This window comes from Nematolebias whitei, chromosome 11, assembly GCF_014905685.2.
Source record: "Nematolebias whitei isolate Nwh7 chromosome 11, NemWhi1, whole genome shotgun sequence".
Lineage (NCBI taxonomy): Eukaryota > Metazoa > Chordata > Actinopteri > Cyprinodontiformes > Rivulidae > Nematolebias > Nematolebias whitei.
This window is the reverse complement of record NC_056508.1, coordinates 23067965-23094780: the sequence shown is the minus strand read 5'-3', so window position 1 is coordinate 23094780 and position 26816 is coordinate 23067965. Positions and strand designations below refer to the sequence as shown.

General features: G+C 40.1%; 3 protein-coding genes across 4 annotated transcripts; 2 read left to right on the top strand and 1 right to left on the bottom strand.

The window, feature by feature from the left end:
- The first annotated feature begins 18 nt into the window (after positions 1-18).
- Positions 19-9513, top strand: LOC119417237 (F-box only protein 6-like). Its single transcript, XM_037684449.1, has 6 exons — positions 19-42; positions 1474-1723; positions 1825-1939; positions 8862-8957; positions 9031-9169; positions 9258-9513. The coding sequence occupies exons 1-6, from the start codon at positions 19-21 to the stop codon at positions 9414-9416; spliced, it is 783 nt and encodes a 260-aa protein (XP_037540377.1). The 3' UTR covers positions 9417-9513.
- Positions 9514-10771: 1258 nt separating this feature from the next.
- Positions 10772-15806, top strand: LOC119417541 (F-box only protein 6). Its single transcript, XM_037684770.1, has 7 exons — positions 10772-10934; positions 11137-11292; positions 12553-12802; positions 12892-13006; positions 14886-14981; positions 15069-15204; positions 15302-15806. The coding sequence occupies exons 2-7, from the start codon at positions 11200-11202 to the stop codon at positions 15452-15454; spliced, it is 843 nt and encodes a 280-aa protein (XP_037540698.1). The 5' UTR covers positions 10772-10934; positions 11137-11199; the 3' UTR covers positions 15455-15806.
- A 1830-nt stretch (positions 15807-17636) lies between these two features.
- LOC119417542 (cell division control protein 42 homolog) lies at positions 17637-25471 on the bottom strand. 2 transcript variants are annotated; one of them, XM_037684771.1, is made up of 6 exons: positions 25369-25471; positions 24693-24831; positions 24532-24604; positions 23567-23676; positions 19361-19558; positions 17637-18604 (listed from the first exon to the last, which is right to left on the bottom strand). In XM_037684771.1, the coding sequence occupies exons 2-6, from the start codon at positions 24795-24797 to the stop codon at positions 18515-18517; spliced, it is 576 nt and encodes a 191-aa protein (XP_037540699.1). In that variant the 5' UTR covers positions 24798-24831; positions 25369-25471; the 3' UTR covers positions 17637-18514. The 2 variants fall into 2 exon arrangements, with proteins under 2 accessions (XP_037540699.1, XP_037540700.1); XM_037684772.1 differs by lacking the exon at positions 17637-18604 and adding an exon at positions 18700-19219.
- Positions 25472-26816: the final 1345 nt, after the last annotated feature.

Here is a 26816-nt window from a genome sequence, read left to right as displayed (position 1 = left end):
GTCAGTTTTCTTATTGGGATGATAACTGTAGTGGGATATTGGGTATAAATATTTATATAATGTATAAATATTGGGATAACTGTTTCTATGCACTCACAGTGTAAACTTCTCTCTATCCACACTTTGATACAAAGATCCAATAACTTCAGAAGTTGTTTTTCTCCTTGTTTCTTCTGCATGGAACAGCAAACCTGATCTTTTTCCAAAGTGGTCATTTTAGCTTTACTTTAAGCTCTCACCATCTCAGCCAAAGTACATGTTTAATCCATTGTGTTATTTCTTTCTTCCTTTCTATTTAACATCTGAATGTTGGTTTTATGTTCTGTCTCTCATTCTGTCATCTTCTAAACTGTGTAGCTTTGCAAAAACTCTGGCTATATTTGCTTTTTTCCTATTTGAGATTGCAGTTTCATTTTCCACTGTCAAAACTGGATGTTCAAAATCGCCAGTCACCTTTTTAATCAGTCCTCTTACGTCACTGTTAGGTGTTATTCTAGCAAGTCTGTCCATCCATCCATCCATCCATCCATCCATCCATCCATCCATCCATCCATCATCTTTACTCGCTTCTTCCTTTTTGGGTCCCAGGCCTCACTGGTGCCTATCTCCAGTAATCACTGTGCGAGAGGTGGGGGACACCTTGGACAAGTCTCCAGTCCATCACAGAGACACATAGAGACAAACGAGACAAACAAACATTCATTGACAACATTCCTATTTTTTTTCATAGTGATTTTTTTTATTACATGCTGCTGTAATCATTTGTGCCTTTTATAAGTTTTCTTTATTTTCTCATTTTATATTGATCCCATCAAACAAAGAAATATTCTTTTAGCTGGTCCTTTTAGGTCCATGTCTAAAAATAAACACATTTGACATGTGATTCTGTTATTTGGCTTTTTACTTTATTTTTGCCAGTGCCTTACTGCACACTTTTATATTTGACATATGTAGACTTTTACTAATTTAAAAATACTATAAGAATGTCACATTTATAGAAATGGCCCTTTTTGTTCATAATGAAATATTTGTCTACATTCAACAAACGTTAAACTGTAGAATTATATAAAGTTGAATCGAATCAAATCGTTCTGTTTTTAAAATAAATCTTTTTTGAATCGAATCGTAACCTTTGTATCTAGATGCGAATCGAATCGTCTATCACACAGAGATGTACAACCCTAATTCACTCTCACTCACACCTAGGGACAATTTAGAGTTACCAATCAGTCTAACATGCATGTTTTTGGTCTGTGGGAGGAAACTGGAGAAAACCCACGCATGCACAGAGAGAACATGCAAACTCTACTCAGAATGGCCCCTGGACCGGGGTTTGAACCAGGGACCTGCTCATCGAGAGGCAGCAGCTCTACCAACTGTGTCACCGTGCTGCCCGAATCTAATACCAGTGATAGGAACTGATTTTATTTAATCAAACCATCAGATCATTAGTGCGCTTTGTGTTTTTGTCAGATCTTTCTTCTACCTCCGGACATCCTGGAGGAAATCTTCCTCAATCTGCCCCCACATGTAGTTGTTTGTGTGTGTCGGCTGGTGTGCCATCAATGGAAAGAAGTAGCCGACAGGGAGTCTTTCTGGAGAGAAAGGTGTAGAAGAGAGGGCTATCACGTCCACAATGCTTCCAAAGTATCCAGTGACTGGAGGCTGTTTTACTTCTTGTGCAAGAAAAGAAGAAATCTTCTCAAGAATCCGAGGGGCGAAGGTAAAAACACTGACCAGTTTACAGAATTGTGTGTCGTTGCCATTTGTTTCTCGCTAAGAAATAAAAGAAGATAATTTGTCTTGTGCATTTGGTTTTGTAAGATGAACTTCGAGGTTGGAAACTATTACAGAACGGTGGTAACAGGTGGATTATAGAGAGACCTATTATGCCGCATCCAAACGAGGCAGTCCAGAAGAACTTTGTGACCTCCTTTAGGTGAGTAATTACCAGCAGTGATCCAGAAATATGTGCCAGTGACTTCACAGGTTTTATTCAGTTACTTTAGTAAGTACCGTAATCTCAGGTCTATAAGCTGCTACTTTTTTCACATGTTTTCAACACTGTGGCTTATCCAATGCCTCGGCTAATTTATGGATTTTATTTTAGTTTCAATGGGCTAACAAGCTTCCTGCTACCAAAAACATTTAGCTTCGTCTTATATCTTTTAGCGTACCGTCTGGCGTTCGTTTAGAGTATATCTTAGTGTATGTCTTAGATCCTTATTTACCACTTCATACCACATATGGTGAGAATGACAATAAACTTATAGTGTAATACTTTTGGTAATAGCTGCTGTTTTAAAATGTACTTTCTAATTAGAATAACGTGATTTCTGCTCAGCGGAGGAGGGAGGAAGAGGGAAGAGCCCCTCCTGTTCGTTGGTCTTCATGTGTTCGGATGTGAGCTTAAATGAGATCTCGCTATTTAAACACACCGTACACCGAAATATGTCACAGAAAAAATTTAAAAACTTTTATTAAAATATGTACTTGACTGCTTTCAATGCCTGACCATCGACACGTTGATGCAAAGCTTACAGGCGGCAGCTCTGTTTCCTCCTTCGACAGCCAGATCCATCACTTTTAACTTGCAAGCTGCATCATAAGAAATTCTCTGTGCGTTTTCCATTATCGCTGAACAAATGAACAGTCTGTGCATGAGGTGTAAAATACAGTAAGTGATATGAAGTATTTAGTGCAAGTGCATTACATTTACAGCAGCTAGTAATCAGAAGTTTCATTGGGCCACTGTGACCTGTCCGGTAATTTTATTGGTCAGTTTTTTTTTACCTTTGCTTACTGTAAACAGGTAGCCTTGTTAATGCACGTCTAAAGCCCCCAGTATACTGCCGCGTACATCCATACGCAGAGGTATGCACGTACGTACGCAGAGGTACGTGCGTACCCCCCAGGGCATGTCCGTGCAAAGCTCAAATTTTTACGACTGCATACGCGTATGCGGTGTCGCACAATAAACTGCCCAGCGACGGACCGTTTTGTATGCGACACCAATGTATTAAATTCCCCTTCTTCATCCCTGATCTGACCTTTTCTTTAGTTTTTTTGCCAAGAGGCAGTGATCTCTTCCTCCTTCTTTGACGCAATGACTGAAATGGTGAGAAATGAAGGAATTTGTCACGAGCGAATTAAACTCAGGTCCAGCGTGGCTGCGGGAGGGTCTGGAGATTTCCTGGTGGGCTGGTCTGAAGTGTGGGCTGCAGGACCAGCGCTCTGTTTTTTTTATTTTTTAGATCTTTTTATTAACAACATATAAACACAGAACACCGCTGTGGCTGAGGCTGCCAGCGCTCGCTTTTTTTTCTTTTTTCCGACCTGTCAATCAATCCAGTAGGCGTGTCAGCAAATGACCAATCGACGACCTCAATTTGTCCCGAAGGTAAACGCCCCTTGTCTGTGAAGCTGCTCTGCAGCTGCTCGGGGTGTACGCTGGAGTATGAAGTCTGAACCCTCTGCGTACAATACACGCGTACGTACGCGTGAACGGACATATGCGGCAGTATACTGAAGCCTTAACTTGGGGGATGGGTCCTGAGAGTACCTCATTGGTCATTTGGGTTAGAGTTCTGGTCACATGATGACCGAGTGGGTGGAGTTATGGGTAAGAAAACTGAAACCCTGAGCAAGAGGCTTTGTACATGTGGTTACCTGAGGCATTCACTCTGATGTTACAAAAGCTTGCCTCTCAGAGGGGTGCGTGTTGGGCAGCTACATGAGCATCCAGCTCTGTCAAAAGAAAATGTTATTCAGTGGCAGGAAGCTGCTGAGAGATGGCAGGAAGCCTTTCAAAATATAAGAATACAAATTATTAAAATTATTTTAAAAATACATAAATTAGCTGCTCCTGCATTTTAACTGTGAGGTCCAAAGTCTGAGAAAAAATTAGCAGCGTATACAGTATGCACAAATCTTTACTTTTTATTTAATGTGTGCAGCTGTAGAGGCATTGCATTTCCATGGTCGGACCTCCAGATTGACTGGGTCGGACCACTCACTAAAACCTCTAGAGGAAATAAATATTTTCTCACGGTAACCTGCGCGTTTACCAAATGGGTAGAATGTCTACCAGCCCCTAATGACACAGCACAAACCACTGCTATGTTGTTAGTGAATCATGTATTTTCAAGGTTTGGACTTCCCCTTAGGGTGAACTCAGACCAAGGTACACACTTCACAGGTGAAGTAATGAAGGAACTGTGGAAGACGCTAGGCGTCAAAGCCAACTTCCATATTGGCTACCACCCACAGGCTTCAGGCCAGGTTGAGAGAGCAAACAGGACTGTGGTGAGTATTTTGAAAAAATACGTAGCCGCAAACCACAAGGACTGGGACGTGAAACTCCCTCTGGTCCTCATGGCCATAAGGGCCACTCCACACACGTCGACTGGCATCGCTCCTTTCGAGATGATGACGGGTCGACAAATGACTCTCCCTCTGCACCTGTTGTACCAACCAGGCGATGCTGCCATGGCAACAGCCTACACCACACAACAATACATGAAAGACTTGGAAAGACACCTTAAAAACACTTTTGCTTTCGCACAGAAAAACCTGGAAAAATCAGCTGAAGGACGCAAAGCGTACTACGACCAAAAGGCCTCTCACGAGGAACTCCAAGTGGGAGACAGGGTCTGGTACTACACGTTTGCACCCAAAACTGGGAGAGTAGAGTCCGGGACCGGAACTCTCGCCCGTAAGCTGATGCCCAGATGGACTGGACCCCATCTGATAACCGACAAAGTGTCTCCAATTATCTACCAGATAAAAATCAGTAAAGGCCAAAAAGAGCCAACTGTTAAATGGGTACACCGTAACCAGGTTAAACCACACAAGGCGTGCAACAACTCCTCAGGAGACAAAGATCTCACAAAATCTGACCTCGTGGGAATAAGGGTCATCCAAGCAGAAGATAACTAATGGATAAGAAACTTAACCATAGTTTAAATTCACAGGACCTACCCTTGACCATTACGAAGCTAAGACCTACCTCTGTGTGCTTCCATAGGACAATGATGGTACCACTCCTGGTAATCTTCACCCTCCTAATGGATAGGATTTTTGCTGACATGCTTAGAGATATCAGTTCGTCGGTAGATACACTAGCCACCGGTAGGATCCCACCGTATCTAGTCTCTCTACAGATGGTGAACGACATCCTCAGCTCCGCTACGCACGAAAAAGTTACGCAAACACAGGCACACCTGGCTTACACTCTCGGTAGCGCAATCCCAATCTACGTCAATCACAAAACATTTGAAATGGCGTTCATTGTCAACCTACCGATAATTCCCTCAAACGGCATATATAGACTCAGGGACGTCGTAAATGTTGGCAATTGGCACGGCGAAAACCATGTTCAAATTGACACACCAAGGATGGTTGCGTACCACGACGACAACCCCTCCGTTTACCTAGCTCCAAACCTGCAGATGTGTGTTCTCACTCGGGAGATACACTATCTGTGCCCGAGCAAACCGTTTATGTGGAATAAAACCGCGGGCATATGCGGATTAACACCTATTCCGGAAAATTCTAAGTGCTCAACGACCGTAACGCCTCGACACCTGGCTAAAGATGCAAAAGCGGAAATAATTGGCTCTCGTTGGCTAGTGAACGCTCCTCAAAGACAGGCGATCATAGCCTACGATCAACCCGGGGCAAATAGACCTTTGGCGTTACCGGACAAAACGATGTGGATCAGTGTTCCCCAGGGAACAACCATACACATTGGTGATTTGACGCTCTATCACCTCGATCCGGAACGATGGGACGCGACTCTGGATGACTCAGAGTACCTGAGAAATATGTCTATAGACATAGATCCAGAGACTCTGGGAAGGATCCGTTTTGAAGGCACCCAAGTTGTCGACGTGGAACCAATAAACCAAGTTCTCAAGTCCCTCAGGTCCACAACTAAGAACCCGATCCAACCAATTAACTATGCGTGGTCGAGCGCGGACACATTAATCATAGCCCTGCTAATGACGATAACCCTCGTATTGTGTGGGATACTCGCATCCCTGTCCCGGGGCCAAACGTCACTCCGAGTCGACGTGGATCGCCATGCAGCGCACCTCGATATGATTATGCCTCGCGTAAGCGGGTCCGCAAAGAAGCCACTCACACGGGACAGCGCGACTGAAACTGACAACCAGGGTGAGGAGGAGCAGTGAAACGATGTTTCTAGATGCTTAGTCACTACTCTTGTCAGTGTTGAAACGTTGTTTAGTTGATTTTGGTTGTTTCTGAGGTAAGAATGAATCTTGTGTGTAGTAAGTTAGAGACTAAGAAGCCTTTGACCATGCCAACATGCAGTTCATTCATTAAATTGCAATCTTTGCGGAGTCAATGTATATTATTGCTACTTTAAGTACCATAATCTACATTGATCTCACAACGCTTAAGCCGAACCTACTCGAACAATTCTATTCGGGGGGATAGCTAATTCTTTTTGATAAGTCTCGCCATAGACTTCCAAAACATTTATGGGGAAACCAAACACCCAATCTCAAGTCGTTCGTCTAAAAGACAACAGACATTTGAACCAAACTATATTTTGCCATGTAAAGCTAACTTAACCCAAGTTAGAAATGGAAAAGTAGTTTGGAACCCTTTTCTATAGGCTTAAACCCCTGTAGTTACCCCTTTTCAGCATGCTCCACCCCTTAACTGGTAGTCGTAGCTGTTCTCAACCATAATAGCTTACACACCAGGTGCATATAGTTTAAGGCCTTATGTAAAATCCCCTTCATAAGCCCACTTTAAACCACATAATTGCATGACACATTGAACCAGAACGGCACGGGCTGGACGTCGCTGGAGACCACCTTCGCTGGAGGCGACCTGCAATCCTGACGTTGGTCTCCACTCTTCATCCGGTGGCCGCTTCTTCAGTTCAATCCAAGGGTACCCCTCTGTATGCTGATTAATCAACACTTCCAATCGTTGTGGATTTACCATTGTGGATTATATGACTTTTTCCAGTGGATTACAGACTCTGTTTCCAAGGGGTTAAAGCATTGCTACAATGGAGTATCGAGACGATATGGAATTATAATCAACACAATGGAATTACCAAGAACATTGTGGGATTACCTTGACTTTTGTTTTCCTTGCTGGATTACTTTTGACTTTTGTTTTCCTTGCTGGATTACTCTTGACTCTTGTTTCTTTGCTGGATTACATCAAGCTTCAAGGACAATCGACGACGTAAGTCCATAGTTGGAATTCATCTCCATGGACAGGTGATGATTTCCAAAGGGGGGACTGTAGTGGACTAGGCCTACGTCGAAACCCAGTCTAAGGTCAAAACTCTTGACCTTTAGAACCTTGTGGGACAGGAACTGTCATTTCATGTATTTGAATACATAGATACAGGTTCACCCATCCTGAGACTTTCTTTCTTGAAGATTCAAGTGAAAAGAACACTCTCTTTTTATTATCATTACTATCTTACAAATGTTGATAATCAAAGTGTCTTAGTTCAAACCATTTTAGATGTTGCAGTGAACTAATCAATTTTATTAACTGAGTAATGATTTTTATTCTCATGCAAAAGTTAGAACTCATGTTAAAAGCTGTTGCAGAGTAATTATGCATTTTTCTGATTTCTGCTTTTGAATGAGCAAGTGTGTGCGTTTACAAGGTTACAGTCAAACGAAAAACAAGTTGTTATGTTAAAACTGTCATGTTTTAGAATCCTCTCAGACGTAAATAGAGATGTTTTGCACCTGTGTCTTAGACACGCCAAAACAGAACCCTCTCGGTCTGTGAGAACATTTCTGAGCTGTCCCATAACAATTCTCGCTGTTTCTAACCTCTTACGTCACAAAAACACACCCCTTCTGGTCGTTTCTGACCAATGAAAAATCCCAAAAAGTGAACCGGGAAAGAGTCTTTAAAATGTCAGTACTTCCTGGTCTACACAGACTCTACAGAGACTCACAGGTACCCAGAGTGACTTACGTCTCACGGAGTTACAGACTCAGAGAGTTGTCGGAGTTCTAAGAGTCTGAGAGCGTAGAGTTCGGTGAGAGTCTACTCAAGTTCTGCTGAGTTCTGATGGAGTGCTGTTGGAGTTCCTGACATGACAACAAAGCTCTTCCGAGTTCCATGGGATTATAACATTTTCCACTGAGGTGAATGTGTGTCGAACAGAGCCTCGCCACTACTTCTGACGGGCAACAGCCATTCTAAGGAGACGCTGGACCGGTAGCGTTAACGGAACACCATATCTGCTGATTATCATCAGAGAGGTAATGGGTCAAGTTTCCTACCAAGCGTACCGAGGCGAGCTGGGCTTCTGATGGAGAGTGTCGGTTCTGGTAACATTCAATTTCCCTCAAACCCCATCCTTTACTCCCTCTAAACTTCTTTCCATCTTTAAACTTTCCTATGAAGTAGAAATTCTTCCAGATATTTAGAAATGTCTGTGTAAAATGCTCACCCACATTCATGTGGGCAAAAGATCATAGTTGTACAGTTTTATAAATGTCTGTGGTGCAGCAACGGTAAAATCATGGCCGTATGATTTTTCCTGATTGATTGCTTATGTTGTTATTTTCATAATTTGCCAAATTAATGTAAATGTTTGATGTTAAATTTGATTCTGTAAATAAATGACCGCATTCATTTTGATGGGTCAAATTTAAATGACGTCTCACGTTTGCATTTCCTTAAATTCAATGCACGTTTTATTCAGTCCAGAAAAATGAGGAATCCGCGTTAAATGATGAATACATCCCAGCATCTGTTCATCTACACAGCTTATATTTGGGTGTGCTCTATAGACCGGCAATTACGGTATCATAACTGTCTCCTAAACCCTCTGTTGTCTGCAGCATGTGTATAAAGTCACAAACAATTGATTTGGAGAAGGAAGGTTACAGCCCATCCTTTATGGACGAGTTCCAGCCTCCCATCAGAATATCTGACTGGTGAGAATGATGACTGATAAAACTCTGGAGCTGAGTGTTTCTGTTCTCAGTTTGTGTGTCTGTGTTGCGTTAGGTATGCACCTCGATGTCGCTGTGAATATAGGATCTCTGTGCAGCTGCTGAATCGCAACAAGGCCGTTGTTCAGGATTTTACTCCTGATACGATTTACTTACCAGAGTTTACTATGCAGACTGGTGAGCAGTGGCATCAGGTATGTGCAAGGTATCAAGTTCATTTGATTTGTAGAGCCCTAAAAAAGCTCCAAATGATGGATATTTTTTGTCATTTATTATTTTCAGATGATCCATGTGTTCAAGGACTATGGACCAGGAGTGCGATACATCAAATTTAGTCATGGTGGTAAAGATAATGTGTTCTGGGCAGGATGGTATGGTGTTCGAGTAACAGACAGCTGCGTTGAAATATGTCCAGCCTCAGACACAATGAATTCACTATGAATAGATGTAAATTAGGGGTGTAACAATACACTCAGCTGAGATTTTAATATTTAAAGATTTTAATATTTCTAGAATTGCGCCGCTCAAGGTGGCTGCATGTTGGAGCAGCTCTGTTTCTTCCTGCCTACAGCCATCAGCATCTATAACATCTCTTAATGAAATGAGGATCACAAGTTACAACAACAAATAATTTCCCTTTGGGATTAATAAAGTATTTTTGAATTGAATTAAAGAAAACTTCACAGATATGCTGAAAACAGTTATTTTATTGAACACTTTTGGAGGTGTTGCTGCTCAGCTGACTGGCATCTCTCATGTCACGTGTCAGACAAACTTTCTAATCTTGTATTATATTATAAAATCTTATTATTTGGGGTTTTCTAAAACGTTTTGTTCTACTTCAGTAAATGTGAAATGAAGTCCAGAAAGACAATTTGAGCACTTATGAATGAACCTTACATTCAGTTACTACCTGTACAGCTAATAGTCTAGAATTGCAAATATTGCTGATGTCCTACCTAACTACAACTGTACAAAATCAATATTTGGATATTTTCTTGATATCAAGGTTCATGCTCAATAATCCAGGTAAAAAAAATCCAACAATGTTCAGTCAGGTCAACTTTTCTTGATGTGTTAAAACCTCAGCTGTTCTGTTAGCCGATGCTTGTAAGCCTCATACCTCTGCCTTAAACTGCTGATGCACTTCCCCACCCCCTTTTTGCTTTAAACTGTATGGTCTGCCTTAATATATTGTAAAATAACCCATTTTCAGGAAATAAAATAATCTATGCCTCATTTGTTTCTCAAAACGCTCATTAAAACTCATTTTTTTCTGTGGTCTTGTGAAATCTTTTTGAAACTCTACCAGGACTGGTTAGTTGCATTAAATGAACCTGCTGTGCAATAATAGTGTTATGACTGAATGGACAGTGGTTTCCTAAATTGGGTTATTGTGGGTCACAAAACACTGAATTTGTGGAGCCTTTAAGATGACTTTAGAAATATATATTTTAAATAATTTATCCTAGTATATTTTCACTATAATTGTGATAAATAATAAAAAGAATAGTTGTAATTTTTTTAAGTAGTTTAATATGAGATTTCTGTGTGCGTTGATGTCATTTACCGTACATGTCTTGTTTTAAAGAAAGGAGTGGCAGGATAGGGGCGGGGCTTAGCCTACCCGGAACTGTTCTTGAAGGAAATTTGAAGCGTTTGCTCGTTGTTGATACCGGCGTACACCGGAACGTCTTAAGGTCTTTTCAGTTTTCTGGAAATGTAAGGACTTAAGAGCCACTGTTGTTGGCCATACTATATACTATACTATATGTATATCCTCAACGTTCATGTAAATGTTGGGTGAAAATAAAAAAAACATTTGTGCTTGACAATATTTACGACTTATTTTGTATTCCCGCGGCTAGCACCGTCGTAGTAATCCTGAGAGTGTACTGGGGCGAATAACGAGCGCGACGTTGGTAAACCGAAAGGAGGAATACAGTACTCGTCTAAAAAGTAAGACAAAATTGTTCATTTTACGATCTGGAATTCATCAAAAACAGAGCGATATGTACAAGAGTTAAACATTAAATGAAATGAGATGTTATTTTATTTACTAAGACTCCTAATTTCGACTTCAGCTGCACTTCCGTTTTATCGAACTCAAACTTAATCATACTGTATTCATGAATCATGACGCAACCGTTTTCTCTTGTAGGCTTCGAGGGGCAATATGAAGATTCCCACTGGTACCAACTTGTCAGGTCCAGGTTGATCAGACATGAAGAGGAGACTATGCTTCATGGGTGCAACAACCAGCTCCAGAGCCATGGGTGCAACAACCAGCTCATCAGTCACACAGTCAGGCGAGCCTGTAAGTTCAAGACCTGCAGCTGATCCCTCCACGTGCTTCAGTCCAGATGCTCTTATGTCTCTGAGTTTGAACAAAACGTGTCAATGTAGACAGAAATGTAGAAAACTAAAAACAGGAACATGTCTGCATTGGTCCCTGCCAGGAGTCCAACAGATTCTTTTTAATTAATGACTGACACTTTCAGGATTTCATTTCTTATTCAATTCATACATACTTTATTAATCCCAAAGGGAAATTATTTGTTGTTGTAACTCGTTATCCTCGTTTCATTAAGAGATGTTGTAGATACTGATGGCTGTAGACAGGAAGGATCTCTTGTAAAGGTCCTTCCCACAGTGGATCCTAAGAAACTGGCTGCAGATGCCGTCTGATCTGTCCACCCAGACTCGGCTGGCCTCTCGGTTCCCCCGGGCTGTAGGAACGCCTGAATGCCGGGCAGAACTCCTCCCAGAGCGATGGCCACTCCTCCCAGCAGTCTGCTGAGCTCCTCATAGCTGCAGACAGTCAACTGTAGGTGCCGAGGGACGATCCCGTCCTTCCGCTGTCATGAGCCATGTTTCCTGCTAGTTCCAGGATCTCAGTGGTCAGGCACTCGAGCGCAGCTGGCAGGTAGATGAGAATGCATCCATAGAACATCCTTTTCAACTCATTTGAGATTTGGGGCCATAGTTGAGATATTATTTGAGCTTTTGAGATGTTAATCAGCTGCTGTTGTTGTAGAAAAATGCCTTGTTGCCATGGTTACGCATCATAACAAACATCCAAAACCAAAAAAGTTTCAGTAAAAATCCTTCCAGCTGCACAGCATCTGATACCAGAGGAAACAATCATCCAAAAAATGTGATTTACATCCAGAAAACCAGGAATTAAAGTTTCCAAAAGCAAAATCTCAGAATGAATGTAACAGAGCTGCTCCAACATGCAGCCACCTTGAGCGGCGCAATTCTAGAACCAAGATCAGCCATTCCAGGTCATTTAACTGTGACGGGACCAGAACTTTAACTTAACAGCAAAAGCTTTGTTTTCTGCAGAAAGTACAACAGCTGTAAAACTGGCTCCACCAGAAGAGTGGTTTTTAAATCCGGTTTGTGTCATCCTCCTACACGTTTGTTTGTGTACTGACATAAAATGCTTATCTACACGTTTGTTTGTGTACTGACATAAAATGCTTATACAGTGCAGACAGTGTGCATGATAGGAACTGTATTTATTTTTTTGTTCAAACCATCAGATCATTAGTGCGCTTTGTGTTTTTGTCAGATCTTTTTTCTACCTCCGGACATCCTGGAGGAAATCTTCCTCAATCTGCCCCCACATGTAGTTGTTTGTGTGTGTCGACTGGTGTGCCATCAATGGAAAGAAGTAGCCGACATGGAGTCTTTCTGGAGAGAAAGGTGTAGAAGAGAGGGCTATCACGTCCACGATGCTTCCAAAGTACCCAGTGACTGGAGGCTGTTTTACTTCTTGTGCAAGAAAAGAAGAAATCTTCTCAAGAATCCGAGGGGCGAAGGTAAAAAGCTGAAGAATTTACAGAATGTTCTGCCATTGCCATTTGTTTCTTGCTAAGAAACCTTTTTTGCACCCTGCTTGTTTTGTTAGATAAATTTCAAGATTGGACCATAGTACAGAACGGTGGTGACAGGTGGAAAGTAGAGGGACTTATGGTACCACATCCAAACGAGAAAGTCCAGAAGAATTTTGTGACCTCTTATGGGTGAGTAATTATCCAAAAAAAATGCACTCGCTGACAAAAAAAGTTAAGCACCTAGAAGGTTTAGTTGAAAAATAATTCATACCTTTTGAACTTTTCAACATTTTGTCACTTTACATCCACAAACATCAAAGTATTTTACTAGGTTAGTACATGGTAGAGCAACACAAAGTTCATAATTATGATGTTGAAGGATCACAATACATGATGAGCATGTGCACTGGCATTTTTGAAAAGGTCCATTGAATGATCATTAGTTTCCATCTATCTTTAAGAAGCAATATTCAAAGTCCAGTGCAACCTTTAGTACAAAGTATTTGCACCCACATACAGTTATTTAAAACCAGGGCTTGTGTCCTCTTGTGCCTTAAGATTCCCATCGCTAGTTTGTCTTTCATATAAAAATCCCAGTAAAATACTTTTGAAGTTTGTGGTTGTAAATGGACTAAATGTGGAAAAGTTCAAAGGGTGTGAATACTTTTTCAGTGCAAATGGTTTGATTTGCGAGGAGCTGCCACTTCTAGTACAAGTAACAACACAAGTGGTGACGTCATTAATAGTGTTATCAGGCAGATGCAGGAGCATCCAGCAGTCAGAGTGGTGAGTGAAAGTAACCAGACTCAAAACAGAAGGTGGGACCACCTCAGATGCTTCCAGACTACAAAAGATCATCTTAGGCAGTTTGTTTCTTTTCTTTGTTTTTGCATAATGGTTCTGCAGCTGGTCATATTTCTCATCCACCATGCTTATTGTGCCTTTTTGAGCTCCTCGTTCATAGTAGGTGCTTTCTTGGCTCAATGGGAAGTCCTTAAGAGACCTAAGGGGATGAGCTTGTTACATGCTTGCACTGGTGGCGAATGCTTTGCGCTCACATGCATTCAGTTTGCTAACGTAGAATGTACTTGATTCTGCAGTTGACTTTTATACCATGCTCTTCTTTGAGTGTACAGTAGACCGATCTGTCCTATGACTTTTGCCTCCTTGAGTGTTTGCAGCACTTTTTCAAACTCTGCTTTAAAATTTAAAGCAAAGACCCACAGCTCCAACTATGTTGTCCTCCGCTGTTGTTGATGGAGCATGTCCTGTTGGTAAGTGAGGCAGTTGCAGCTTTTCCCTGGCAGCGAACATGTATGTCCTTTTAACTGCTTCACAGTGGGACTAACAGTACCAATAACTCTTTGAGTCTTTGTTTGGTTCAGAAGTACCTACAGACACATTAAGCAGCATTTTACAGTTTGATAGGGCTCACACTGTTAGTTTCCATAAGGTGAAGTGGTTGTATTCTGCAGTTTCACTCCTTTAGGACGTCCTGAAGTCACAGGGGGATCAATTAGCACTCAGTTGTTTGACAGGCTACACTAAAGGAAGATAGTCTTATTGAGCGCAGACCATTACAGAATCCTATGGCATCTGTTCCTGCACCCACACGTACGTATTGGACTCTTTACGGCACCCCATGTGATCTGCACTGTCTTGAAGACTGATAGAAGCCGGACTTTGGGTTCACCTTCCCATTTACTCTTTGTGTGCATGTATGGACGTGTCAAGGTGAGAGGACCAATAATTGTTTTATTGCTGCCGTCATGCTTTGAGGAACCATGGGATATGACTTCAAGTCTGGTAGGGATTTGTGGGACTCTGATGGCACAGTGCTGTCTGCATGTGAGCACCCTGGAACAGTCTTTCAACAACACACACGGTACGAGAGTCTATGTACTGCCTGTGTCTTGTTGATGTCCACCTGTCACCTGCCCTGATCCAATAGTTTCATTTAATGTCCACCACTTCATCTGGTTGTCTAACTATTTTTTGTCAGTGGTTATATGTTGACTTTTTACATGTTTCATTCCGTACAGTCTCTTTAACCCTCTGTTGTCTGCAGCACGTGTATAAAGTCCCAAACTATTGATTTGGGGAAGGAAGGTTACAGCCCGTCCTTTATGGACAAGTTCCAGCCTCCCATCAGAATATCTGACTGGTGAGAATTTTACACGACTCCCAAGAATCAACTTCCATTAAGGGAGCGTCATGTTTCTGAACTGTGTGTGCGCTTGTGTTGCGTTAGGTACGCACCTCGCTGGGACTGTGGCAGCGAATATTCAATAACCGTGCAGCTGCTAGATCGCAAGAATGTGGTTCTTCAGACGTTTACTCCCGATACCGTTTACTTCCCACAGTGGAACGATCAGCAGTGGCATCAGGTTTGTACAAAATGTGAAGTTCAGCGGCGTTTCAGAGCCAAATAAAACTTCAGAGACTGATTTTTTTATTTATTTATTAATGTTTTATAATTTTCAGATGACTCATGTGTTCAAGGACTATGGACCAGGAGTGAGATACATCAAATTTTTTCACGGTGGTAAAGATACACAGTTCTGGGCAGGATGGTACGGCATTCGTGTAACAGACAGCTGCGTTGAAATATGTCCAGCCTTGGACACGGATCATTGAAGTAACTTCAGATATGTCTTAATATATGAAAAGTTTAATACATATCTTTACTTAAACGACTCACCAAGCTTTTTGTGACCCTCAGAAACATTTTTAGTGAACTCCACAAGTCCCTGTGAAATGGAGAAACTTGCTAACCTCACGCTGCTTGGATCCCGTTTGTGCTTGTAACCATCGTCCAACTTTAAATGTTTTGTTCTGCATGAATACAATGTGTAATCAGTTTAACCTTAAACAGTATATAACCCTCTTCCTATAAAGTAAACAAAATTAATAAAACAATTAACTGGCAATAATTTGTGTACTATTATATTTAACCCCTCTGGGGCATTTCAAACATATTTTAAAGAAAATGGAGAAATCATTATTTTGGGCTTTTTTTTTTGGTAAGGTTTAATTTTAATCTGCTCACTTTTAACCAATATGTTTTATGATTGTTGTATTATTTCATGTAATTGATTTTATGTGTTACAGGTCTCTTGTAAATGAGACGTGTCTCAGTGAAATGACCTGTCTGGATAAAAGTTAATCTTCAAAGTAAAAAAAATAAAATAAATTCCTGAATCTAATGCTTTACTTCAGAGTTAATACAGTGCTGACACTAGTGTCATAAATGTTGATACATGTGATATTTGAAAGGGAATTTAAGTTTTTTCTAATCTGTCTATTTGTCAAATTGATATTTATTCAACCATCCTACCTGGGTGTAATTCCAGAAAGCAGGTTTGGTTAAAACTGAGTTAGATCACCCTAAGTTAAAGGAAACTTGAGTTTTCTGTCATAGAAAGGGAGACAAGTTAAGCAGTCTGTCACCATGGTAACAAACGAATCATGATTTTACAGTTTTCATTAAATTCACTCATTCCTCCAAGTCTGACAACACACGTCCATGAACACCTCAGACAAATGCTCTAATCTGATCGTTTGTTCATCACGCTGAGATATAATTTGCAGAATAAAACATCTCCACATAAGAAGCAACTCATTTTCCTCCTCCAGGTCTTTTCTTTCCAACAATCTTATAAATGCAGCAGTTTAATTGAAAAATGTTCTCACACTGAATTTCTGTCCAGTGAGAATTCACCCACCTTACATGGACTTCTTCCAGTTGAAGATGTTCTGATTCTTCCAGTCCAAATGTGAATTTATTTATTTAATATTCCTACAGTGATGCTGCCTCTAACTGCAACATCTGGCCAGAGGCAGTAAAATGTAGAAATCTATAAACTTGAACTTGTAAATTATTTTTAAAGAATTACTTGTTGGGGTCAAACTTGTCAACAACCATTACTTTGTTTTATTTAAGTATAAAGTCAGTTTATGGTTTGGGCGGGTGAAATAATTAATTAAAGGTTAAGCTGCTCAGTTATTTCACCTAAAAGTAATAAACCTCCCTGGAACTGAAAACTCACTTTCCTCGCTCAGGATAAATTACCTCAGTTTGCTGAACTTCATTCCTGGAACCCCCCAGGCCATTTCCAGCCCCATGACGACTTCAATCTGGCCCACTTAATAAATACATATATATAGGGGTTGTTTATTGCATTTATGATTCAATGCAGTAAAATAAACCAATTTAAAAGGTAACGGTTTATTGTAATACTTTTGAATGTACATAATGACTAACTGCTGGATGTCCAGCCCCTGAGCTGCTGGCTTTCAGAAACCGTGCCCCCCTGAGCAGTTTAGTTCAATAGCTCTGGTTTAAATGGTACCGATGGTTCTGGAAGTTCACATCCTGCCTGTGTGATCCTATTTTTGCCTTAAACAGAAGGATTTACAGTAAACGGCCTCTGCCTGTTGGGACTTTAGGAATGCCAAGATTTCAGTCATGCACTGTAGGACGTGACTGTACGTGTAGTTACTGACACCTCTGAGTTTTAAACAGGTCAGTGGTTCATTCTGTACACGTGTTTGTTTTCTCAAGTGTGTGTACATTTGCAAAATCATTAAACTCAATCAGGTTTTGACATCTTATTTGATTGTTTTTTATTTTATGGACCGTGTGTTGCTTTAATCTCTATGTGGTACAACTTTAAACAAAGAGGGGGAAAGATAAAACTTCAAAAACTCTGTATTTTTTGTGCATTTATAAAACACCCTCATTCTGAGAAATGATTTTTTTTTGTAGTCTTTGCTTTCACACAAGTAACATGTACATCACAGAACATGCAGTCAACGATTTAATCTTAATACTGGTTTATTGTTGTTTTATTACAAGATACAGCACAACCATGTCAAGCTAAATAAAAATGAAAACACTCAAAGAATTTGTAAAATTTGATTTCAGCCTCATCTCAGCCTCTTTAAACTTTTTTTTAGTAATGCACAAATGTCAAAGTAAATAAGTTATTGCCACTATATTTACAAATCAGACTTCACCCTACTGTTGGCATGGTTACTGTAAAAAATGGATATTTCAGTCATTTTAACAGATTTTCTCCCCTCACAAACTTAATGATGCAACACAAATGTGTTCAGGTTACAGAAAAGTTCATTAACCTGGAATTAAAAGTAGATAAACATGCAGTATCAACTTTCAGTAGAAACTTAAAACGTGATAATTCGTGCTAAATATCTTTAAAGGTAAATTGAGAGAATAACGGATAGCAGTGATTTAAAGGACTGACTGTTTACATGGTAACTATATTAGCAATTTCTCAGCTCGTGAAGGCCTAAAACTGGTCATTTCCCACTTCTTCTCGTCAGTGTCATCATTTCAGGTGGTTTTGTCATGTCCAACTAAAAATGGAGCATTATCCAAAACTATTAAATACGGCATCTGTTTCATCTTAAAGCCTGTTTTGAAATGAGTCCGTGTGTGTCAGACTCAATGAGGACTTTTATTGCTGCTGTAAAAGTTGGAGATGGAAGTTTGAAATGACAACTTTAATGAATTACAATACAAGCTGAGTATTTTATTAAGCTGTCTTTACCAGCTTATGCTCTACACGATACTTGAAGCAAACACTTGGAATGTGCTTGTGCAGAGGAAAATAAAACATTTCAGTACTGTTAACCTAGATATGGAAAATGTTCTGAAGAAGATGGCGAGGACATTTAGAGCAGAACACATTTGCGTCTTTTCTTAGGTTCGGGAGGCTCCAGGGCGGCCAGTATTGCCTCATCAAACACATTCTTTAATCCTTTCTGTGGAAACAAAATGTTATTATTGAAAACACAGCTTTTCCAAACACGTACTGAACATCCACTCAAACTAGATACAAAATAAATCTGACTAACAGTTGAGCAGGTAAATCAAAACTTCACTTTATTTAAGTAACATCTTACAAGACTCTCCTCACGATCAAACCGAGTAATGACCAAAGCCTGCAGCAGTGGAGAAAACATCTTACAAACCGTCTAAGACAGAATGTAGAGTACATGTAGAAAATAAAGAGACAAGTTCATTACTGGGAAAACAGAAGGTCGTTTATAACTGAAATATGTCCAGTTACATCGGGAGGGAAAGAAAGTTTAAGATTGGCACTCCATTATCTTAGGCAGCAAAGGTAAATGATTAGGTGGGAGTTGAAAAGAACACACGATCGGAAGAGGAAAAAATGTTACTGGGCACAGAGTATTAAATTTGAAGAGTGCGTGGTTACTTATGTGAGAGACTTTTCTTTACAATGAAAAAGCAGCAGACGAGGCAAAGCAAGATGCAAGAAGACATCAGAACAAGCAGCATTTTCTCTTTCTCTGAGTTTCAGGGGGCTCTAAAGCAGCTAGGATAGCCTCATCAAATACGTTCTTCAATCCCCGCTACAGGAAAAAGAAAAAACACAGATACACACACAGAGTTAGAAGAAGACAAAAGCTGTTAGTAAAAGACAAGCCAGAGCATTTCCAGCCTCGCCGTTACACGCATGTTAAAATACACCCGTTACTAAAGGAAGGTCCTACCTGTGTTAGAGCTGAGCACTCCACATATTTGACTGCCTTCAGGTCACGAGCCAGCTTTTCTGCTGTCTCAGGGGTGATGGGCTTTTGTTTGTTCTTAGCCAACTTCTCCACGGTGGAGGGGTCATCACGGAGGTCGATCTGAGTGCCTACCAACAGGAACGGGGTCTTGGGACAGTGGTGTGTGATTTCAGGAACCCACTAGAGGGGAAGAAAAATAAATAAATTACAATCACGGGTTTAATGCAATTTACACTCCAGGTGCTGGTCATAAAACTAGAATATCATGAAAAAGTTGATTTATTTCAGTAATTCCATTCAAAAAGTGAAACTTGTATATTATATTTATTCATTAGACTCAGACTGATCTATTTCAAATGTTTATTTCTTTTTAATTAATGTTGATGATTATAACTGACAACTACTGAAAACCCCAAATTAAGTATCTCAAAAAATTAGAACATTGTGAAAAGGTTCAATATTGAAGACACCTGGTGCCACACTCTAATCATCTAATTAACTCAAAACACCTACAAAGGCCTTTAAATGGTCTCAGTCTAGTCTAGTTCTGTAGGCTACACAATCATGGGGAAGACTGCTGACTTGACAGATGTCCAAAAAACGACCATTGACACCTTGCACAAAGAGGGCAAGACACAAAAGTTCATTGCTAAAGAGGCTGGCTGTTCACAGAGCTCTGTGTCCAAGCACATTAATAGAGAGGTGAAGGGAAGGAAAATATGTGGTAGAAATAAGTGTATGAGCAATAGGGATAACCGCACCCTGGAGATGAGGGTGAAACAAAACCCAATTCAAAGTGTGGGGGAGATTCACAAAGAGTGAACTGCAGCTGAAGTCAGTGCTTCAAGAACCACCACGCACAGATGTATGCAAGACATGGGTTTCATGTCCTTGTGTCAAGCCACTCTTGAACAATAGACAGCGTCAGAAGCGTCTCGCATGGGCTTAAGACAACATGGACTGGACTGCTGCTGAGTGGTCCAAAGTTATGTTCTCTGATGAAAAGTAAATGTTGCATTTCCTTTAGAAATTCAAGGTCCCAGAGTCTGGAGGGAGAAGAGAGGCACAGAATCCATGTTGCTTGAGATCCAGTGTCAAGTTTCCACAGTCAGTGATGGTATGGGGTGCCATGTCATCTGTTGGTGTTGGTCCACTGTTTTCTGAGGTCCAAGGTCAAAGCAGCCATCTACCAGGAAGTTTTAGAGCACTTCATGCTTCCTGCTGCTCACCAACTTTATGGAGATGCAGATTTCATTTTCCAACAGAACGTGGCACCTGCACACAGTGCCATAGCTACCAGTACCTGGTTTAAGTACCATGGTATCCCTGTTCTCAATTGGCCAGCAAACTCACCTGACCTTAACCCCATAGAAAATCTATGGAGTATTGTGAAGAGGAAGATGCGATACACCAGACCCAACAATTCAGAAGAGCTGAAGGCCACTATCAGAGCAACCTGGGCTCTCACAACACCTGAGCAGTGTCACAGACTGATGGACTCCATGCCACGCTGCATTGCTGCAGTAATCCAGGCAAAAGGAGCAACAACGAAGTATTGAGTGCTGTACATGCTCATACTTTTCATGTTTGTACTTTTCATGTTTGTACTTTTCAGTTGGCCGACATTTCTAAAAAAATTATATATATATATATATATATATTTTTTTTTTTTTAATTGGTCTTAAGTAATATTCTAATTTTCAGAGATACTTAATTTGGGGTTTTCATTAGTTGTCGGTTGTAATCATCAACATTAAAATAAACATTTGAAATATATCACTGTGTAATGAATTAATATAATATACAAGTTTCACTTTCTGAATGGAATTACTGAAATAAATCAAATTTTTCACAAGATTCTAATTTTATGACCAGCACCTGTAGATGATTTGGTTCAAGAAAACACTGTGGAAACATAAGATGCATTTAGCCGTCTCTAACGGTGCATAATAAACAAGACAAAAGTGCAGATCTTTCAGTAAGCAGAACATTTCAAAAAAAGATCCCATAGACATCTTAATATTTTCTATAAATTAGCAGGCTGCATGACTAAATTATATCCATCCACACACCAACTGGTTCTGATTTATACGTTTTGGTTTTCAAGGTTTGTTCTATTGAAAATGTTTTTTAGGCTTTCATTTACATCATTTGGATCTTGTTTTTTTTAAAGCATTGATTTTGAGTTAGAGTGCAAATTAATATTTACATATAATAATTCAATCTGGATTAATGTCTGGCCGAGTTTTTTTGATTGTTGATAAATTAGTCTAAAATGTTTACATCAGAACTTCACTGTTATGGTCAAAACTAAAAGCACAGTTAACTGTTTTTAGTAAAAGCTTTATTTTGTTTTGTAAGCAAAGCACTGCTTTTACACAGCAATGCTACTGCTAATGCACTAATAAATAGTCTTGTAAATATAAACAGTGCATGTGAGAGCAGGCATCTCAAACCAAATATGATCCATGGTGGGGTTTTCATCTTCCTGATATTTTAACATGTTGAAACACAGAGAGGACTACTTCAGTCTAAACACACAGTCCAACTCTAGCCTATCTGTAATAATCCCTTTGTCTAATGGGGCTGCTGTGCATTAATAGTGAGCCTCTGGTTGGGATCGTGTGGACATCACTTCAGACCTCAACACTAGACTCAGAGCATGTTGCAAATCCTGGCATTAAAGAACGTTCAACACGAGGCCTTGAAGAGATTCACTTTGATCAACTTGGCATGAGTAATGCCGAACAGACGTGGACAAAGAAGACTACGAGTCAGTAGAAAATAATTCAGAAAATATGGAGGAAAATTTTAAAAAATCATTCAACTTTATGAATGCAGAACTGACAAGAGTAGCATCTCAGCAAGAACTCCTGATCGGTCTGAGGAAGTGAAGAAGTTGAAAGTTCTGATAAATAACAAATCAAAAACATAGCTGAACTGGAACAAAAAGTAGATGATTTGGAACAACTTAACATGAGTGTAAAGCCTCCAGTATGCTGACGCGTACGTACGCGTGTATTGTACGCAGAGGGTTCAGACTTCAGAGCAGCTTCACAGACAAGGGGCGTTTACCTTCGGGACAAATTGAGGTCGTTGATTGGTCATTTGCTGACACGCCTACTGGATTGACAGGTCGGAAAAAAGCGAGCGCTGGCAGCCTCCGCCGCAGCGGTGTTCTGTGTTTATATGTTGTTAATAAAAAGATCTAAATTTTTTTTAAAAACAGGGAGCGCTGGTTCTACAGCCCACACATCAGACCAGCCCACCAGGAAATCTCCAGACCCTCCCGCAGCCATGCTGGACCTGAGTTTAATTCGCTCGTGACAAATTCCTCCATTTCTCACCATTTCAGTCATGGCATCAACGAAGGAGGAAGAGATCACTGCCTCTTGGCAAAAAAACAAAAGAAAAGGCCAGATCAGGGATGAAGAAGGGGAATTTAATACATTGGTGTCACATACAAAACAGTCTGTCGCTGGGCAGTTTATTGTGCGACACTGCATACATGGTCATAAAAATTTGAGCTTTGCACGGACATGCCCTGGGGGGTACGCTCGTACCTCTGCGTACGTACGTGCGTACCTATGTGTACGTACGTGCGTACCTCTGTACGCGGCAGTATACTGGGGGCTTAAGAAGTAATGATGCTACTCAGACTGTAGTTTTATTTTATACAAACTAAAATTCTGACCAACTTTTAATTACCGTAGCTTGAAGAATAATTATGGCCCCAAAAAAGAATGTGACGGTAAAAGCACTTGAGGTTTGACAAAATGAGAGCAGCGAAACTGCGAAAACCAAGCTGAGTTTTTCAGGTAAGTCTAGATGCTTTCTTCCTGCTGTTCTGCTTCCACAGTAAAAAAACATGAGCTCTTCTGACCAATGGTGTCAGCTGATGCAGAGGATTGAAATGTGGTTCCCAGCCCAGCAAGCAGATTACACAGCTTATTAAGCCAAAGTAGGAACTTTCTTAAAATGATTAAAATGGCTTCCTGTAATGAGAACTTAGAAAAGAAACCTCTACAAGCCTTTATTTATTTATTTACAAAATTTAAAACCAAAGGAAAATATGACAGAGTGAACTACGATTGCAATTTAATGTCTGAATGAAACAAACTGTGGCTTGAAAAGTGACTTTATTGTCAAGTGACGAAACTCGCTGTTAAACTGACGTTGCAAACTCACCTTTTCTTTAACGTTCTCAAATGAGGAGGGTGAAACAACGGAAAAACAGACTAGGAAAACATCAGTCTGAGGGTAGCTTAGTGGTCGTAACCTGTCGTAATCTTCCTGACCTGTGGAGAGACGAGACAAAATGGTTTCACTGTAAACAGATGAACTGCTGTTAAATTTAAGCCGTTTTAAACTAGATCATTTATGCATCATAAAGCCAATGATTATGACCTACACCAGTTGGGTAGGGGCCCTACTGTGAATCATGAAACATAAGGGGGGGGGGGGGGGGGAGTAATTTCCTAAGCAGGTCTACCAGAATCAAATTACCTTTAGCAATGATTGCCATTGCATTTTTTACTTATAACCATTTATTTAATTTCAAACAGTTAAAATTTCAACAAAAAATAAAAATGTAAATATTTATATCAAAATATTCTGCAAACAAAAAAAAAAAGTTTCGATAAGGGAGCAAGAAGAAGCAAAGACCTACCCAGTCTTGTCCCCCAAGTTTAGATATAAATTCTGAATCAAACTAGTGATTCAATACATAAATACACATATAACTGTACACACGTAGCTAAGTATACCTACACATACATCAATATACATGCAGATACAAATTTAATCTCGTATCACCAACAGATCAAAGCTTAATATGCACACACACAGATTAACAAATTAACATTTGGAATCACATCATTTTGTCTCATTCATTTTTGTACACATTAATTTTGTACTCTATATTTTCTCTTGAACTGTGCAATATTTTTACTTTGCTTAAGCTCTTCATCTAACCCATTCCACAAAATCACTGATACAAATACTTTATTATAAACACTGTAATTTACTTTACTTTTACCCACACTTCGCAAATCAACTAACGACCCCTAATCTGGTGTGCCCCATCTTTTAGTTACATTTCAAAAGGTACACACAGAAGTAGACTGTCACATGCAACCAGAAAAACAACATACCTGCTGTATCAAACAAGCCCAGGGTGTATGGTTCACCCCCAATCATTACAGTAACTGCATAGTTGTCAAACACCTGTAATCAAAACATTAAATGCATGTCATAATGAGTTTGAGAGTATTCCTCCGATTATTTATTACATGTGATCAGATATTGAGCTTACTGTGGGAACATATTCAGATGGGAACTTGTTTGTGGTGTATGAGATCAGTAAGCAGGTTTTTCCCACTGCTCCATCTCCCACCACCACGCACTTGATCGTCTGCATCTCTTGTGCTTTCTTGCTGCTGCTGGCCTGAAAGCTGCAGGAAGAGGGGGGAGGCGATGCCTTACAAGGATTAGGCCATTTTATAAACTACAATGAAACGCATACAAGGACTCTGAACAATCAATGCCAGATGCGTGCTGGCTTTTAAAATCCTAACATCACCCTGATGGACCAGTAAGGTCCCAGAAAATTGAGTTTTCGCACGTAAACTTGTTCAGTCACACCCCATTATGATTAAAACTGTGCGAAGGCTAACGTTAGCGAGTGACTAGGTTTTTCCTCTGAATAACCTAGCTGAAATGACTATTTAACAATAAGGCTAAAGATCAATAACAAAACGTGGCTTTGTTTACTGTAACGAAATACAAAAGGCAGAGAAAACGCGTTTGTGTATCGTGGAACAAACTATGCTAACGTAGTGCTAGCACAACGCTAACCACTAGGTTAGCTTAGCCACCAGCCGGCTAACGGGAGTTTGTGTTGGTAAATTCACCGAGCCCGGAGGGGAGGAAATATTTTATTGCAAATAAAACTTAACCCAAGGAAGTAAGAATATGTTTAAATTACTCACCTGTGCCGAACCGTGGGTACGTTAGCTGTTTGTTTCGCCGGGCGTTGGCACCAGCGAGAAGAAACTTGGTTCCGTCCGAAAAAAAGCCTGACTTGTTCCCCCACAAGTCGAGCCTAGCAGGGTTGCACCGGAAGTTGTTTTCAAAATAAAAGACCCAGCTTTTATTATAAAACATGACCCACATACTACACAAGACAGCAAGAGTAATTCATGGGCGTTCAAAATAACATTTTTATAATTCATAATCTAAGCTATTGTGCTTGCATGTAGTTTTTATATCGAAACTGCAAATGAGCATGCTTCAGGAAAAACTGCAAATGATTCCTGTTATGCTTTTATATTAAAAGCCAACGTTCCTTGGTCATGTTTGCTGTCTTTACCTTGTTTTCCTGAGAGTGGTTCATGCAGCAGGAGTGGTGATGTCACCTCAAATCCCTCTGACCTTGCATCCTATTTTGAATAAGAAAAACAACATATACACTTTTGGATGAAGATTTAGTAAAGATAGATGTAATCAATTTATTTTATTTCAAGTTTGTCTTGAAGCAAGTGGATGCACAAAAATAGCTGTTGGAATACCCAGAGGAGATTCAGCTAACCTATTTAAATGTTCACACTGAAAGAGGACACTGTATACAAACTGTGGAGATTGAAGCATCACCAATACACAAGTTTCCATCAGTGTCTGCGTTAGAGTGGCTATTTCACTGTGGAAACTTGCTACAAGCTCAGAATACAGGAGAATTACAGAACTGATAAAGTCAAATGTTCCTATTTGGAGTCAGAATCACAACTGTGTGTAAGTATTTTGCACTGCAGCATAGACTTAATTGGTGCCAGAATTATTTTAATTTTCTCACAAAAGGAGATTCAGACAATATAACGAAGTGAAGTCAGGTCCTCTGGACTTTTTTTTTCTTGTTGAAACGTTTCATCTTTTATCCAAAAGACTTCTTCAGTCTGAGGAGCTGCATCAGACTGAAGAAGTCTTTTGGATAAAAGCTGAAACGTTTCAAGAAGAAGAAACTGTCCAGAGGACCTGGCTTCACTTCGTTATACTTTTCTACCTGTATTATTGAGCATGCATCGGGAGATATTCAGAAATATTGCAATTTATGTTGAGAACATGGTTGTCCCACACTTTGTGGGTGCTACAGATGGCTCTTTTATTACCCATCATTGCATCATTGCCGGCCGAAGCAGATGGTCGCTTGTCCTGAGCCTGGTTCTGCTGGAGGTTTCTTCCTCATGAGTGGCTTTTTCCACTGTCACCTTCATGCTTGCTCAAGATGAGAATCTGTGATGAAGTTGAACTCAAAGTAGTCTGCCCCTCAGATAAATAACGTTATTACCGTAACTTACTTTATATATATATATGAATGTTTCTGCACAGTGTCATGAGATGACTTCTGTTGTGACTTGGTGCTCTATAAATAAACTGAATTGAA